At 37.9% G+C, this 18,205-nt stretch overlaps 1 protein-coding gene and 1 pseudogene across 1 annotated transcript; both read right to left on the bottom strand.

The window, feature by feature from the left end:
• Window positions 1-9,102: 9,102 nt before the first annotated feature.
• LOC149174680 (pentatricopeptide repeat-containing protein At4g02750 pseudogene) lies at window positions 9,103-10,731 on the bottom strand (annotated as a pseudogene).
• Window positions 10,732-10,737: 6 nt separating this feature from the next.
• Window positions 10,738-11,724, bottom strand: LOC149174679 (pentatricopeptide repeat-containing protein At5g66520-like). The gene has a single exon (XM_089420925.1). It carries the CDS (start codon window positions 11,722-11,724, stop codon window positions 10,738-10,740), a length of 987 nt encoding a protein of 328 aa, XP_089277051.1.
• Window positions 11,725-18,205: the final 6,481 nt, after the last annotated feature.

The raw sequence follows: 18,205 nt of genomic DNA, 5'->3' as shown, positions 1-18,205 counted from the left end.
TAACCAATTTTTGTAATAGATTTTGTAAAGAATGTAAAGTCTCCGTGAAATGTGGAAGTAGAGTGCACAACTAAGTAGGAGTCAAAGGGGCTTTAGCCCCTTGTTTGGGTAAGTGATAGGTCGGTTTTTTATACTTACCATGGTCCGTGGGCCATGGTATTATATGGAAAAGGCTATATATAGTTGAGTCATAACGAGTCTAAGGGGAAATCGAAGATAGAATATTATTTTTTTGGGCAAGTGTTATGGTAGGAAAGCTCTGTTTCTTGTACATAGGCGAAAGGGAAAGGCTCATGCATCTGAGTGCACGGAAACCTTGGCAAGTCTACAGGTGAGTGCGCGAGCCCCTGCAGCTAAGTGCGCAAGGTGGAAGAAGTCTGTAAACTGAACATTGAACTTAATAAACACTAATTTTGGGACAATTATCTTGCTTTTGAGTATTATTATTATTTCTATTCAAGTTAAGCATTATGGCTTAATGATATGATTTCTATGGAATAATGTGTAATTGTTGCTCGAACTTATTGAATCTTTAATATTTATGCATGAGCTAAGTAACTATATTTTTTCGCAAAGATAAAGGTTAAGTCTGTTATGATTTATGTTGAATCGGGTAGATCTACGTGAAGGGAGATCTAGGGTTGCTATTTAGTGTGCGAAAGTGGATAGTCTGCTTCCTTTAGGTCTATAAATTCTAATCGCATACCTTTGCGAAGGTCTAGAAGCCATTTTCTTAGAGTTAAAGTAGTGGACCATAGAAGGGTATAGACCTGCGCAAAGGTAGATCTGAGCTACAAAGGTTTAAGATCACTTATCACATGGTTTTTGTATGCAGAAACCTAGTTCTAGCATCCCCCAATACTGCTTCGGGTGAGATTGTAGCCTGCGTTATGAAGGTTGTTGCCAAAAGGGCCAGCACTTAGGGTTTTGTTGGTTGGCGTGAACAACTCTAAACCTGGGTTAGGCCCCTTAAGCTAACACCCGAAAACCAACATATTGGTGGGTAGATCAATCTCTAATAAAAATGGAATGTTGCTTGATTACTATAAATGATGATTGTCACTGAAAAGAAGAAGGTCTTTGTAAAAGTTTTTGTGCAATAGGATGATTAGCAAGACCGATCCCTTATCCAAGTTCATAATAGTTGACATGGTAGATTTTGTGCAAGTAACACACAATTCCTGCTACATTTATTTTTAGCACTACTTGGTAGAAAAACTTGAGGTGATAATTTTGTCTTTCTTCCTTTTCCTTTTTCATAAATCTCCTCTTAATTCTTCCTTTGTTTTGTCAAAAATCTCCCCTCCTTTTCTTTAAAAAAAATTCCCCATCCCATTTTCATTTCTCCCTCTATTTCCCTGAAGAATTTTTCCCTATCCCTTTTTCTTATGTCCCCCTGGTGGATTGGTCTCATTCTTAAGTGCCCCTGATAATATCCTTCCCTTTCTAAAAAAAAAATTACCCCTATCCTACTTCTTTCTTCCCTCATGATTTTGTTGTAGGATCTGATGGGCCATCAAAGAATTTATTAATGAGGTCGGAAAAGCACAATGGCACCAAAAGTTGGCAAAGGAGACTCCTTTGAATTCTGCCAAAACCAAAAAAAAAAAAAAAAAATCCAGCATGTGTATTACTCAGAAGATTTGTAAAAACCCTTTTTAGTAAAGGAACCATAATATTTTCTTGGTGCAGGAATATAAGTTTCAATACAGGAAAGGTAGGTTCAACAACAAGAATTATGTCTAAGTATAAGAACCCTATCAATTCATGAATTTTAACTCACTAGCTCTAAGTTTGAAATGTAATGATTTTAGGATTGTATATTGTACTTTCAATTATACTGTTATTTCTATCATTGCTTACAGGAATGACATTTTAAGTGCAAAGAACATTATAGACTTAGCTAACCTTATTTTTATTTGAGCACTAATACATACCACAAACGTAGTCATGATGAAAATAGGACTTGCATGAAAGCCTTCCTTACAAGTACCACCCTTTTGAGCTTTGTTAACTTTTGATAATTGGGCCATTATCATACAAAACCTTGCGTCATTTTTAAATTTCCTATAAACCAACTCCTTTATCCATCATTATTACTCCACTCACCTCGAAATGATACCCATATCTGCAACGTTTTCAAATCAAATTTTCATAAGGTATGACGTTTGGATTGCCAAGATAATTGGAAAATATTTATATGAAATTCAAAAACTGGTAAATTTAGAACCTCCAGATCCATACCCCTGAAGTTTGTGTGTTTAGCAGTCTTCAGAATTCACAGAGGAAAGAGCCAATGTAACCCTTGAAGTGCTATGGCACTGGTTCGTATCGAGCCTTGTTTTGTGAAGGAGTTGGAGGGAATAGTGGAATTTGAGAGTAATTTATCTTTGTTGCATGAGATAGGATTCCTTCCTTTTCTACTGAAGTTTGATGGGTTTGATTTTGTTGTCACCCTAGAATTTGTGTCCAATTTCAATGGGAAGACAACCAAGATTGGTTCTCTGGAATTCCAAGTCACCAAACATTCCATCTCCTAAGCCACGGAGTTAGCATCCACAGGTGAGAAGTGGTTTAAGAAAGAGGAGTTTGAAAAATGATTATGCCATCGATTTCTACTTGAAGAAAACCATGTTGTAGACTGGAAGGTTGGGTTGCAAAGGAATGCCATGGTGGAGAAGTGGAAGCAACTACTATATATTTTGCATAAGTTCCTCACCTATCAAGGGAGGTACTCCCTGACATATCTCTACCACATTTGCCTTCTGCTTCACTTCGAATTAGGTAAACTAATCAACTTTCCTCATTTTTTGTTGAAACGTTTGGAGAAAATGTCTAGAAGTGTGCAGAAGAGTCAAGGGAATCAAGTAGGTCTCAAATTATGTCATTATGGATTAATAAAAATCTTAGTTAAGGAGTTAGAAGAGAACGGCACTACATGGGAAGCACTCTTGAAAACGCTCTAGGAGGGGGATATTGTGAAACAACCTCGGAAAGGAAGTAGCATAGCTTCCAAGTCTAAGTATAATCGAAAGAAGAAATTGCCAACCTTGAAGACTGGCAAAAGTGAAAAGAAGAACATTAAAAAGTCTCAGCCTGAGAGGTCGATAGCTAAAAAGGAGCAGAACAGGGAGCAAAAAGATGAGAACCCTGGTCCTTCGAGAAGATTGACCAGAGCCTCGTTGAAAAGACAATATGCTTCCTTGGGAGGATACCTTTCTATAATGAAAACTCCAATAAAGATTGATGATTGCGAAGAACGAGTTCCCTCTAGGGATTCCCCTGTAGGAAATCCTCTAGGGAATTCACCATTACATAACAGTGTCCCTCTTTTGGCATATATTGCAGCTCAGGATCATTCAGTTTTCAGTGTAGGATATGCACTGGATGAAGAGGGAGGATGATATTCCTCTATCTTCCCTTCTTTAAAAAGTTAAGAAGAAGAAGGTAGCTAGTGTACAAGATGTAAGCCAGAAGACATTAAAAGACCCAACAATGGAAAAGAATGAGGATGTTGTTCCCTAGAATTCTGAAACACAAGGTTGTGAAAAAGGATTTGATGATATTGATACCTTTTATGAGTCAGTTGATGAAAAGATGCTAGCACAGGAGGAAGTCGAAGAAGGAGGCTTTGTTTTTATGTGCAGAGTCAAGTTGAAGAGTTAAAGTAACAGATATATGAACTTGAAACATTAAATCGTTGTGTCATGGAGAAAAATACAATGATGAAGAACAAGAATGCAGAACTGATAAAGGAAGTGCAGAAAAGGAAACGACAAGTAAGGGTATGGAATTTTCGTGCATCCAAATACAACATTCGCCTGAAGAAAGCAGTGAAACATTTGACGAAAGCCCACAGTGGAGAATTGAGAGAAGGAAGGCTAGGAATTAATATCCAAATCCAACACTGAAGGAAGCTTTCCAATTTTGTTTTTTGCAGAAGTTCAGTAAGTTGTGTGAGGACACACAACAAGATGAAGTTGGGCGGATGTTGGTCTCCATAATTGTCCTAATTTTGACCCTAAACTTGTCCTAATCCTACCCTTCAAACCCTTTGTTTCACAATTGGAACTCAATCTTTTACACATATTCTTGGACTCTTCATGAGTTTGGTAAATATGGGTTATATAGGCTTAATCGTTATTTAAAAGGTTAAATACGTTAATATCTTTGTAACTTGTTTATTTTCCATTTCCTTAAAGGCATGATGAAGTAAAAGTCATTAATCAAAGTAAAAGTTGCTTGGTGCATCCAAGTTCTTGTACCATCGGCCATTCTTGTACTTGGAGACAACTGGAAAATTTACCTTGCTCACCGCCAAAAACATTGTATCTGTTGAGCAAATGACGTGCATTCCTCGCCAATGATCAACTCTATACTTTGAAATAAGCTCAAAGCATTGAGGAAAGCATGAAAAGAGGCAGTCGAGTTTTGACTAGCACATTCCTGATTAAGTTTATGTTGCGGTCGAGCGCTGAATGTCTGTATATAAATAGGTTTTTAGGCTAGAACTAGGTAGCGATACTCTGGGTAATTTTTGCTACTGTGTAGACTCTGTTTTGTATCGCCTGTCTCTGGGCTAAGACTATGAACCTTTGGTGTATATTTGCAGCAAACTTCAATAATATAAGGAGCAATGCCATTTTGATCTATTCCAGGTTCTTATGTTATGTGATGATCCTTTCGCCTAGTTGATATTCAAGTTTTCGTAAGGGAAACAAGTTGGTTGGCTAGGGCCTAGCCAACCCATTTCGTTCTCCCTCTGTCTCGTAGGTATGCTATATTTTATCATACTAGTTTGAGAAGAAGAGTGTTTTTTATTTACTTAAATCGTAGAATGATGGTTTCTTTGTGAAAACGCATGTGCATCTCACATCTGAGGGCGTGTGGTATGTAAGTATGTTGGCTAATCTCATTTACAACATTTTCTTAGTCTTCCTTTCTGAGTATTGCAAGATTGTCTTTTGATACAAGCGTTGCCTCACATTTCCGCAAGTCGAGATTGGGTTATGAGTTGTTTCCAGTGAAATCATTTAGAGTCGATTTTCTTTCAGTTAAATCATTTACAAGTCGATTTACTTTCAGTTTACTTATTTCTGATCTATTCGAACGTGTTCTGGTTTAAACAATATCTCTGTCACAACATAAATAAAACTCTTTGTGAAGATAATTGTAATATCCTCCTTGAAGAAATATAAGAACTTATCAAACGACCAGGATTATTTACAACATTTTCTAAGTTTAAATATTTGTTTTGAGAAAACTATACTCATGTTGTAACATAAATCTAAAGGAGAGAAGCACGTTTCCTTTCAAGTGGACATTTACTGTTTTCATGCGAAAGTCTTTATGTCGATTGAGGGTTTTCTTCAGTGTTCACAGTACTCCTATTTTCAATGCTTGATTGTTGAAGGATCTCTATTTCTTTTGAATGATTGAGTTAATATTTCCTTTCTTCTCAGATTTGTTTACAATTTGTTAATGTTAACACACTTTATGCGTGGTAAAAGTGATTGAAGACCAAAGTTGTTCTAATACAGGAACAATAGAACTCAGTACATGAACATCAATACCCTAGTACAAGAACAGTTGGTTCTGAGTACAAGAACACATGGTCTGGTAGAGGAATAGAGCATTTTAGTAAAGGAACTCGGGGTTCTAGTACTAAGTCAGAACACCAAGTGCAGGAACTTAATTCATTGCTGGTGCATAAACGTCTTTTCAGTACAGGAATGAAACCATTGTAATAGAGACAGATTTAATTAGATTCATAATTATTCATTATGTTTCTTAAAGCATTTGAGACTCAATCACAACGATCTGTTCTTCTATTTCTTTTCCATATTCCTTTGAAGCTGGTTGCAGAGTTGTTTCAATTCCTTTCTGTTAAGGTTTGGCAAGTATTCCTTTCATTTGATTCCAATACCAGATTTGCTTGGTGTTGTTGCTTTCCATTCTTTTGATTCTGCAATTGATAGTAGAGCAGTTAGAAGTAAATCTTACATAAGTAAATACCATAATCATTTGTCATTTCCTGTGCTATGCCTCTAAGCTTACGTAGCTTCGGGTTGAAAATTGTCTTGAAGGAGTTTGTTGAATTACAACCCTGACACCCAACAGATATAGCAGAAATTCTTGACTTAGCAAGAGCCAAGACTCCACAAGGGTGGGGGAGTCTACTCCTTGAGCCTTCTCACAACAGGCCAAAGATTTCCATGTGAGATTTGAAACCGGGTGAAGGGGATAACATCCCATTGTGTTCCACTACACAAATTCCCAATTCTACAGTGAGAAAAAGAAATCCCCTACATGATTTGGCCCCAAGAGTAAAAGTATGTTGACAAAGTGGGAGCCTCACATTTGTATTTCCTTTCTCGTTAACATAAAGTAATATCATATGGTTGGTTTGTGGGCAATGTAAATGATATTATACTGTTTTTTCATGTTTTTCTTCCGTTCCACTTATCTTGCTAAAGTGTAATTGCACACGTGGATTTAATGGCAGTAAAACAATCTCTGAAGTGTTTGTCACCTTATGTTGAAGATCTGATTCTTGTCTCTACCTAAAGTCATTAGTATTGTTTCACAGGGGATGATTGATGAGAATAGTCTAATGGAATAATCTTGTAATTAGCAAACTTTGTACTCTTTTAGTTTAGGATCGCTTATGACCTTATTTTGTGAACAAAACTTTTCACTGGCATGACTTTAGGTAGAGAATTTCATAACTTGTTAACTATAATCAAGGTATCTTGGGTACATGGATACGGTGTGTATGTGGGGAGACAGATACAGAGTACCTGGTATGGATCCCCAAAACTTGGGCATGCAGTATGGGGGTATGATTAGTGTTACACACAAAACAATATCTATCCATGCATTTTTTAAAGAACTTGTATTAAAATCAAAATTACAAAATTATAGGATTTTTCTACACTGGAGTGCCATTGGAGTGTCGTTGTTGTGCTAGTTCACCCATATTATATTTTAAAGATAGTTAAACTTTCTTCGATCATGTCTAACTAAATCTAGGTAAACCATACGTTGCATTGGACTGAACCGGGAAGAAACTTAAACTACTAACAAGTTTATGCTGATAAATTCAAATTCTAGTGATTCAATCTTCACAGCCTCCTCTAAATCTTCTTATGATCCATTGTTTTGTTACATATTTTTATTGCCATATATCAGGCTCCTTTTTGAACTCTAATACCAGGTAAACACTTCCAACGGTATGTTCATTACTTAAATTCAAATATTTGGTACCTTATAGATGGCACAACAAAAACTAAAGATTGCATAACAATGACCCAACTATCTTTACCAAAAAACAGCAATTATTAGTATGTGTTATGCAATTGTATAATGTAAGGTTAATTTAATTTCTGAAGTCTTTTTGAAATTTTCTCTATTCTTTGGAATTTTTTAATATATGTGTTTTGCGGCTTCGAGCCCATTATTTCTTGCAAATTTGGGGGTAGCTCCTTTCTTTTGGTCACCTATTCTTGCATATGTGTAACATAAGTGTTACATATGAGGAACGGAACATGTTCACTATGGTTGAACTACCTAATGGGGATAAATGACTTTTCCTTGTATATGATTCTAGCCACCAACTTTTTGAGATAATTATGGATTTGAGACTTCTGCGATTTGTATTCTGTATGGTTGTATCTTCCGGATTCATCGCATCTGTTGTTTAAGTGCATCGACGTTTCGAACCAGCCTCTGTGGTTCATCATCAGGATGAGAATTATTGAAGAAGTCAGAGAGGGGATATGGTGAATAAATAGGTGAAGATGAGGGAAAGTGCAAGACCGACAAGATTTAAATAAGAGAGGTTTATTAATTAGGTTTAGGATGAAAAATTTTTAATTTTTAATTTTTATAAATATTTTATTACTATTGTCCTTTATCCTTTTATTTATTTGAAATGTGTTTAAATCTTTTTTGGCTTATTTCCGTTATGAATGGACTTATTATTTTATTTGTATATAAATGTTTATTTATATTTATTATGTTTTTGACATAATTTGTTTTGTTTATTAAACTAATTACAAGTACTTGATTTAATGTATTAAGATATGTATGTTGATTGATTTAATGTATTAAGATATATATATATATATATATATATATAGATTTATTATATATTATGTTTTGATTTACTATATATTGATTTTAATATATATAATGCTTTGTTTTATTATCTTGTGATATATATATATATATATATATATATATATATATATATATATATATATATATAATATGTATTGTGATTTGAGTTTATTTCTTTATACCTATATATGTATATTGATTGGTGTTGGTATTAATGTATTAATATATGCATATATTGATTTATTATGTTATGATATATATGTATAATTTGATTTCATATATATGTTTGATAGTCCATATCATTAATTGTGTAACATTTCTTTTTATTGTTTTTACAAGGAAAACCTTGTGGAACCCCTCCTTGTGCCTTACAATATCTAGATGGAGAGTGGCTCAACTTCCACCAACAATAACTATTATAACCCCAAGGGATTTGACCAGGTTTGAATTTATGACCTAGGGCTTCCCCATTGACACCATGCCTCTGTTATATGGTTCAACAAATTGAACTAACCCTTGAGACTAATTCTGTTACATTTCATATATTTTAAGATTCAAAGATAATCTAAATCCAAGTATACATTAGTGATTATATTTTTTTATTTGAAAAATACATTTACTATTAATCAAGAAGTCGAGGGGTATATACAATGGACTTATTTCCTCTTCCGTAGAGCTACTAGAGCTGAAATAAAGTCAAAATAATATATATAATGCAGAGTGTGAACATCGTTGATCAACAAGGCACCCTTAGCCAAGCCAACAACTTGGGATGTACCTCATCAACCCATATGGTGCAAAAAATGAACAAAGACATGGCTCAAAAACATACTTGTACCTAATCTTCCAAAGGGTGAATAAGGAAAAAACTTCCGAGCACTGTCAAATCCCAATGAAGGATGAGCAAACCAGATAATTGCAATCTCCAAACAATGTGGCACACCAGTGAAACTTTTCTTGAAGAAGAATATAATAATGGTCTTGAATGAATGTCCAATGACTCTTGGAAAATTGACACTCCCAAAGGAGGCATTTCATCGTTTCAGCATGTTTTCTCCCATAGTAGTGCCTTCGATGGTCATGTGGGAGGGCTTTGAATGCGTCTTTTACATGCATATTTGGGCTTTTGAAAATGATACGAGTGAGCCATGGTGTATAGATGTTTCATTCCACCAGTTGTGTGGATGTTTTCTTGAAAGTCTGGGTGTGATAGCCAGAACTTTTCAAATCTGAAGGGTATTTTAATCAAGAACTTGGGATTTTCCAGCAGAAGACAGATTGGCCAATGGTTTAACCAATCCATTCTACATCATGGTACATAAGACAGATATCACTCGGGTTGCTCTGATAAAAAGCCAGTCACGTCGGTTTGAAGTTCTTTACTTGTTTTTGGTCTAATGCCAAAAGCTTCAAAGCATATGGTTACGAACCACTGACAGAATGCAGAATTTTTATATATCTTGCTTGTTTCCTTTGACATCACCAATAATCCCCACAAGAACAGAATCCATCATTGAAATGGTGAAACCGATTAGAATCTCTCACAATAATTTGTCGTTTGACAATCTTAGAGATGAACTTCGTAGCAGTATGGCAATCACCACATACACGAAGGTTTTTCATGATGTGAATAGGTGTTCCAGCAGGCATATTGATAAGGCCAAAAGCAATGGCTAACTTTTCACTATGGTAAAAGAGAATATGTTCCTTTTGCTCCATTTCTACATCATGCAAAACAAAGTTTGTATCAGGTATATACCCTAAGTCTTTCATCTGCCGACTTAATTCCTCTAATGTTGCATGTATTTCCTTGGTTTGTGGATGTGTGGTACTGCCTGTTAGAAATGTATGCAAGGTGTTGTTAACCTCCATCCAACTACAACCTGGCTCTTTTTTCAGCCCTCGATCTTTCATCATCGCTCTAACTCTGCGGACATCATCCCACCTGCCAACTACAGCATAAATATTTGACAGTAGCACATAGTTGCCAGCATTCTGTGGTTCCAATTCAGAAAGGTGTTCAGCTGCACACTTGGCTAGATCAACATTAGTATGAATTCTGCAGGCACCAAGCAAGGCTCCCCACACAACTGCATCTGGTTCCACTGGCATTTTATTGATAAAGTCCTTGGCCTGATCCAGAAGCCCAGAACGACCGAGAAGATCAACCATGCAAGCATAGTGACGAGGCCCCGGTGTGATGTGATAATCTCGACTCATGGTCTCAAAGTAATGCCATCCTTGATCTACTAGGCCAGCATGGCTACATGCAGATAGAATGCCAACAAAGGTGATTTCGTTTGGAATGGTGCCCGTCTTTTTCATTCGCTCAAAGAGTTGGAAAGCTTGCTTTCCACGCCCGTGTTGAGCATATCCTGCCAATATCGCATTCCATGAAACCACATCCCTTTCAGGAATTTTGTCAAACACCTGAAAAGTTTCTTCACTTCCACATTTCCCATACATCGTAATAAGAGAATTCCCTACAAAGACATCATTCTCAAAACCTCTTTTAATCACTTGGGCTTGAATCTGCTTTCCCTGTTTCAGTGTTGCCAAGTTAGCACATGCACTAAGAACAACGGTGAAGGTGGGTTGGTTTGGTTTCATACTTTCCTACAGCATACGAACAAATAGTTTTAGAGCTTCCTCACCATTCCCGGTCTGAGCATATCCTGCAATCATTGCAGTCCATGAGACCAAATTCTGCTCTGGCATCTTGTCAAAAACTTTGCGTGCATCCTCAAGCCTCTGATTCTGCACGTATCCTGCAATCGTAGCATTCCATGATACAATATCTCGTACCCCCATGTTGTCAAATGCTTGTGACACATCCTCTACGCTCCTACATTTGGCATACATTGTAATAAGGCTATTTCCCACAAAAGAATCTAACTCAAATCCTGTTTTGATGCTATGAGCTTGTATTTGCTTGCCCTGTTCCAAAGCTGCTAAGATGGCACATGCGTTGAGAACGCTTGTGAAGGTGGATTGACTTGGCTTCACACCTGCTCGTTGCATCTGGGAAAAGAGACTCAAAGCCTCCTCTCCTTGACCATGTTGGGCATACTCTGCAATCATTGCAGCCCATGAGATCACATCCTGTTCAGGCATTCTGTTAAATATTTTGCGTGCACTGGCTATTTTTCCATTCTGGACATATGCCGCAATCATTGCATTCCATGATACAACACTATGCTCTGGCATTTTCTCAAATAATTCTTCTGCGGCTTCAATTTTCCCATTCTGAGCATATCCTGTAATCATTGCAGTCCATGACACCACATTCGGTGCAGGCATTCGATCAAACAAGCAACATGCATCTTCTAATTTTCCATACTGTGCATATCCTGCAATCATTGTAGTATGTGAAAATGCATTTTTCTCTGGCATTTCATCAAATTGGCGACGTGCATCATCTATTAGGCCAGATTTAATATAGGAATTAATGAGAGCAGTCCCAACAACAACATCTTCATGGAAACCTTTCTTAACAATGAGAGCATGGACATTCTTCACCTGTTCTGAAGGTTCTAAGTTGGAACATGCACTAAGAACGCTTGGAAAGGTAGACTGATCTGGTCGCACACCTGCCCGATGCATTTTATTGGGGAAAACTTCATAGTTAAGTGTGCTTGAGCCAGAGAAGATCTGGGATGGGTGACCTCCCGGGAAGTCCTGGTTACTGGTGCAAACCCCGGAAATGATGATTGATGCTATGTGATTTATTTCACCAGTTTCAATCCCACTTCTTCACCCCTGTGAGCATCACCCGATGCAATGAGTGCTAAGTGAACTATTCAAATCATGAGAAATTAGTCACTTACAACTACCTCTCATGGAAATGGTCATATAATGCACTGCGTAAACCCCCTATACTTAAACATGTATTATTCTTTATTTATTTATTTTTGTTAATTTTATGACTTTCATTGATTCATAATTCAACCATAAAAAATAGTGATTTTATTGTTATGTCATGCCACAAGGAAAACTAGACAAGTGACAACAAAGATATTGCAAAGTTCTTTTGTCTATCAAAATTACCCAAAACAGAGTTACCAAATATATATCCCTAGACCATGACATATATTTGAATATACCAACATATAGATTACAAATAACATTTGGGTATATAAACAAACCACATTTATACCACATAAAAAACTGTAAAATGAAATTCATAAAACATAATCATAAAATTATAAGGAACCTAGGTTTTCATCCTTCCTTGGAAGAAATTGTTGGGGTGAGATCTTATGTGCTTGGTCCTAGTGAGGTACGTCTCCCACTATGGAGATGTGTCTCTATATGTGACAATCATGCACCTAGGCTGACTAAACAAGAGTGCAAATGATTTTCAACCCATGTGAAGAGTGCCAAATCCATCAAGTGATACTTCTCTACTATGTTACAATGACGTTCTGGCTCTCAACACTGAGTACCGATATTGTATATCAAATTCCAACCCCTTCTTAGTTCATGAAACTTTCATTTACCTTTTCATGAGTTAGTTTATTGCCTTCTTGTTGCATAATTGTCTTCTTGGTAAATTCTCATATTTCCATTTCAATGAGTCATAAATCTTTGACAATTGTCACTTGAAAACAATTGTCATTCCTAATTTTATCTTTTCTAATCTCAAGAGGAAATGTAATGCAATATTTAATTTTATATATTTATTTATACATATTTTAATATTATCAGATGATAACAAGTTAACTAAAATGAGAAATCAAGTTGTCATATCGTGAAACTCATACTCTAACATTTATAGGCATCCATTAGACATCAAGCTAGCATAATAATTGAATTTCTTACCTTCGTAAAATCTTGGGTGAAACTCACCATGGGAAGCCATATAATATGGATCTCCCATAAGGTCTTTGTGTGTGTCACCTTCGTTATTATCTCTGCCTTCGCTAGGGACCATAGCTTTTACCTTGTGGTCAAACACCCTTGATCTTGTATTAGTTTGTGGAATTTATATAGCTTTAACCAAAGTTTTCATAAAATGGTTACAGATGAACAGACCGCAAAGATGTTCTTCCAAAATGTATGGGTTCACTTTAGGTTTCCCACTTCTATTATTTATCAATTTCAATTTTTCGTAAATTTAAAATATATTTCTAATTTTCAAAATTCTTATTTATAATTTTCCATTGCCTTATCAAACATTGACGGGACATAATACCCCTTGTGGAAAGCAATTTAATTTCGATATTTGTCAGACATTGGAAAATAATTTAAAAAAAAAAAAAAAAGGAATTGTGCTAATGGTTGTTGTAGAGGCCCTAACACTATATATCATTTTTTTCATGATTGATTTGTAGTGGACACTGCAGTCTATGCTAATGCTTTGACCACAACGATTGACAATAGAGGTTTCATAGCACAGATTCATGGCTAGAGGGGAGGCAAGTAATTTACGTAAATGAGGGGGGGGTCCACACTCATGGTGGTCGACTCTATATATTCAAAGTCTTTTAACTTTTAATGCCATGAATAAAAAAAAAATGTCACTCTAATATAAACCCGCAATACTCCTGTTCAATGCACCATAGTGTTATCACTAATATCTGCAGTAACTTACAATACATAGTATTCAATGGTGCCCCTTTAATCCTTATCCCCTTATAACTGGTTCTTGATAGGGGCTTCGACTCCTTTTAAGACTTACTTATTTCTAATTATTTTTTTATTCCTATCAAATTTCTTTCTTTCATTCAAATTCATTTTTTCCTGATCATATATCAATTGTGACCACCTACTTAGTGCTCGGCAGCGGTCAACCACCTACCTCAGTGCTTTGTAGAAAATCCACTGAAACTTCAAGTAGTGAGGTTAATAATCATGAGGGAAATATTTTGATCAAAGTTACATTAAACTTGAGAGTGGTAACCATAAAAGATGGAGGTAAGGCTAAAGCATTCATGCATGACCTAAGGATGTGGATTTCAAGTGAGGTTATGAAAGGGTCTTTCAGGGATAAGATTGAGATATCAACCATGAGAAGTTTAAAGCAGGTACGGGCAAGGTGATTGATATCACCCATCTCCATCTCATAGACAACTACCCAAAAAAGTCACAATTTAAAATAGTCTGACCAAATCCAATAGTTCATGCTGTTAGATCCAATGGCTACTTTTTTCAACATGCACCAAAATGCCAGCTGGTTAAACACAACTTTACAATCCGATGGGATCTGATGACGACCGTTCATCGAATCCAATGGTCATGATACACGTCAGGTAGGAACATGCACACACATTAACAACCATATTGTTACTTGATGTGATGTAACAACCTTGAACCAACGATATCAACAATTGCCACCCACATCGCGCATGAACCTAATCTAAGGTTAAGCCATAAATTTTACCTAACACATCCAACAATCAATATTTATTTCATGAAGTAGCTGAAATTTTCCTCATAAGTGATTGCTTGCAATGATTGCAGAAGATTACACAGTGTCTATTTTAAGTTGCATCGTTGAAAATAGGATGTGTCCCATGGATTTTATTAAATCAAATTGAATGTTAGGGTCCCACCCTAACCCCCTTATTTATGTCATGGGATCACGTCATAGTCAAGAGTCAATAAAGCCCATATTAATATTTGTAAGTGGTTAACTCGCAATTAATGACGAGACCACAGTTAGTTGCAAATGGGCGGTAGTATTAGATAGATGGTAAATGGGCGGTAGTATTAGATAGATGGTATTAATAAAACCCACGATATTGGCCCGTGGTATTGCATGTATGAGTCATATATAAAGGATAGAGACTCCCTGCAAGGAGCATCGTGTCTTGTTTTGTAATCGAGCTCTGCTCTATTGGAGGTTGCCCCCTCGAAGAGGCCTGTGAACATTTCTCTCTGAATAATAAATTCATTGCTATTATGTGTTCTGGGTATATTTTCTTCACATATTCTGTGTTCTCGATATATTTTCTTCGCTTGGGTATTTCTTTGCAGGTTAAGAGCATAACAAGTGGTATCAGAGCACTTTCCAGGGCTCGGTGGGATCTCCAAATTTTAGCAAAAATTTTTTTTGGCTAGAGACGTGTTCCAGCGTCTTTAAACCACGGGATCTGTCGTTAAGCGCATAAACCTGCGGATTTGGGGAGGCATGCATGCAGGAAATACAAGAGGTGGTCACGTCTGTTGGACTCCCTTGTAACCCCTGTGGGTACCCCTTCGAGTAGTAGCGCATTAGACAGAACCGCGCACGGACTGTCTTCCACGTACCCTCTGGGTATATAGGAAGCCCCCTAGCTCCCTTGAAACCTCGCCATAGATAAACCTTCGGCCATCTTGTGGCTACAGTACACCGAGAACAGCACTCGGAGAGATTACTCGCCCGTACGATAGGGTAGTCGGGTTGTACGGCTAAGGGTACGGTCAATCCTCCTTAGTTAGAGCCCTGAAACATTGGGCCGAGTACTACTGTCAGACCCGTATGTATATTGCGATCTGTAGCACCTGACACTCCCCAAGACCATAGTTCCCTTTCTATCGGGGGATCACACATCATCTATTCCAGATCAGCAGCAGCAGTTGTTCCACCATTCAGATCTCTCAGATCCACCAGATCGGAGTAGTTGTGAAGGGTTCCTGTACCTGGATATAATTTTCGCAGGACTTTTGGCGGCATTGACATTTTGAGGATTTGGCGACTGCAGTATTGATCAGGAAGGAGTAAAACTCTGTTAGGAGTTTTCAAAAAAAAAAAAAAGAGAGTGAGATCTTCCGGGGTGCTTATTGGTGACCTAGCCCATCAGTATCAAGACGACGAGCTAAGCAAGGTGGTACCATTCAATTTCTTAGTAAAAATTTTTAGGCGGTCCCAATTTTTCATCAGGTTGGTGTATGGTAGAAACTCGCACTCAAGCGATGGCCAATGAAAGGATCGACAAAATTGAAAACCATGTGCACTCCCTCCAAACTGCAGTGCACAAGATCGAACTTGAGCTTCAAGGAATGAGTAACCACATAGAACTTGAGCTTAAAGGAATAAGTAACCAGTTACAGGAGGCATTCCCAAAGGGCAAGAAGCCAGCCCACGAGGAGGCATATAATGGCCATGAATACCATGAGGGTGAGTCTAGCCACTCTCCTCACGTTTGGCACTCCCATCCACCACCCAGTCAGCGACCTCCCAAGTTGGATATGCAGAAATTTGACGGTTCTCACACGTCCGCATGGCTAGCACAAATGGAGCAGTATTTCCAATTGAATCATATCACAGATGAGGGGACTAAGCTTATGGTGGGCACCATGTACTTGGACAATGAACGATGGCAATGGAAGGAATGGCATCATCGTTGCAATGGACATTTTCAGAATTGGGCCCAATTTGCCAAAACTCTTCGTAGTCGCTTTGAATAGGAAGACTCTTTTTTGGGGCGTCTCACTAAGCTCCGACAGACGGGTACAGTGGAGGAATATATTACTGCTTTTGAAGCCTTAGCCTTCCGCACTAAGGGTCTCACAGATGAGTTCTACATGGAATGCTTTATCAGTGGTCTTAAAGAAGCCATCAAAGCTCAGGTTCTACTCCACCACCCTCCCACATGGACAGAGGCTTGCCAGGTAGCTCATAAGGTGGAACGTGCATTAACAGCCCAATCCAGCCGCCCCAACTTCCCCGCTAAAGGTCGTCCCTCACAGGCTCCCAATATGACTCAGACACTTAAGGTTCAAAAGGTGTCACCTGCGGAAATGGCCGAAAGAAGGAAGCAAGGACTATGTTACTACTGTGATGAAAAATATTCCCCAGGTCATAAATGCAAAGAGCACAAGTTTTTTCAAATAGATGCCACTGACTACAGCTCCACCGAGGAAGATCCACCACTTGAGGAACCGGAGGCGATCGAAGAAGATAACCAACAGGAGATTGTATCTGATGAACCAATTATTTCGCTAAATGCATTGGCAGGAATTTCTTCCCCTCAAACTCTCAAAATCAGGGGTTTTCTTAAACATCGCCCAGTAGTAGTCTTGATTGATAGTGGAAGTACCCATAATTTCATACACCAAAAGATCGCTGAAGCAGCACATTGTTTCGTCCAGGAAGTTTCTAAATTCCAAGTCCAGATTGCAGATGGGGGCACAATGAAATGTGAAGGTCGCTGTGAAAATGTCAAAATTCAAATGGGGGATTATCAATTGAAAACCCACATGTTTGCAATACACATGGGGGGTTGCGACATTGTCCTCGGCGCGGAATGGCTCCGCACTCTTGGGCCAATCACAATGGATTTCCAGGAGTTATATATGAGTTTTAAGCAGAACAACTCCACACATACCCTCCGTGGACTACAGGCGGGAGCCCCCTCTATCATCAGCTCGCATAGGATGGAAAAATTGTTAAAAAAGGGCCATCATGGAGTGGTAGCTCAATTTAATGCCATCCAGGTAGTAGACACCATGTCTCAGCCAATTCATCCTGAGATGCAACAGATTTTAAATAAACATCGGACGGTCTTTGACAAGCCTCATGAGCTTCCACCCTCGCGAGGGGAACATGATCATAGCATCACATTGGTTCCAGGGGCCCAACCCCCAAATGTGCGGCCATACAGATATCCGTTCACCCAAAAGAATGAAATAGAAAAAATCATCAAGGAATTGTTGGAAGCAGGTGTCATTCATCCCAGCATTAGTCCTTATTCATCTCCAGTGGTCATGGTCCTCAAGAAAGATGGGGAGTGGCGGATGTGTCCAGACTTCAGGGCCCTCAATAAGTTAACAATCAAAGATAAATTTCCCATCCCAGTGGTTGACGATTTGCTGGACGAACTCAATGGGGCTCAATTCTTCACTAAGTTGGATCTTCGCTCAGGCTACCACCAAATTCGCATGAAGGAAGTCGACATTCCCAAGACAGCTTTCAGAACTCATGAAGGCCATTATGAGTTCCTGTTCATGCCATTTGGTCTCTGTAATGCCCCCTCTACTTTTCAAAGCCTTATGAATCACCTCCTCAAACCATATCTCAGAAAATTTGTCCTTGTCTTCTTCGATGACATCCTCATCTATAGTGGCACTTGGGCGGCACATCTTCAGCATGTAGATCTAC

This window comes from Pinus tabuliformis, chromosome 4_1, assembly GCF_031772625.1.
Source record: "Pinus tabuliformis cultivar Carrire ecotype Pingquan chromosome 4_1, CPIR1, whole genome shotgun sequence".
Classification (NCBI taxonomy): Eukaryota; Viridiplantae; Streptophyta; class Pinopsida; order Pinales; family Pinaceae; genus Pinus; species Pinus tabuliformis.
This window is presented reverse-complemented; position numbering and strand designations above follow the sequence as displayed.

Excerpts from the sequence above, each read along its gene's own strand:
- LOC149174679 (XM_089420925.1), bottom strand. The coding sequence starts at position 11,724 with ATGCATCGGGCAGGTGTGCGACCAGATCAGTCTACCTTTCCAAGCGTT.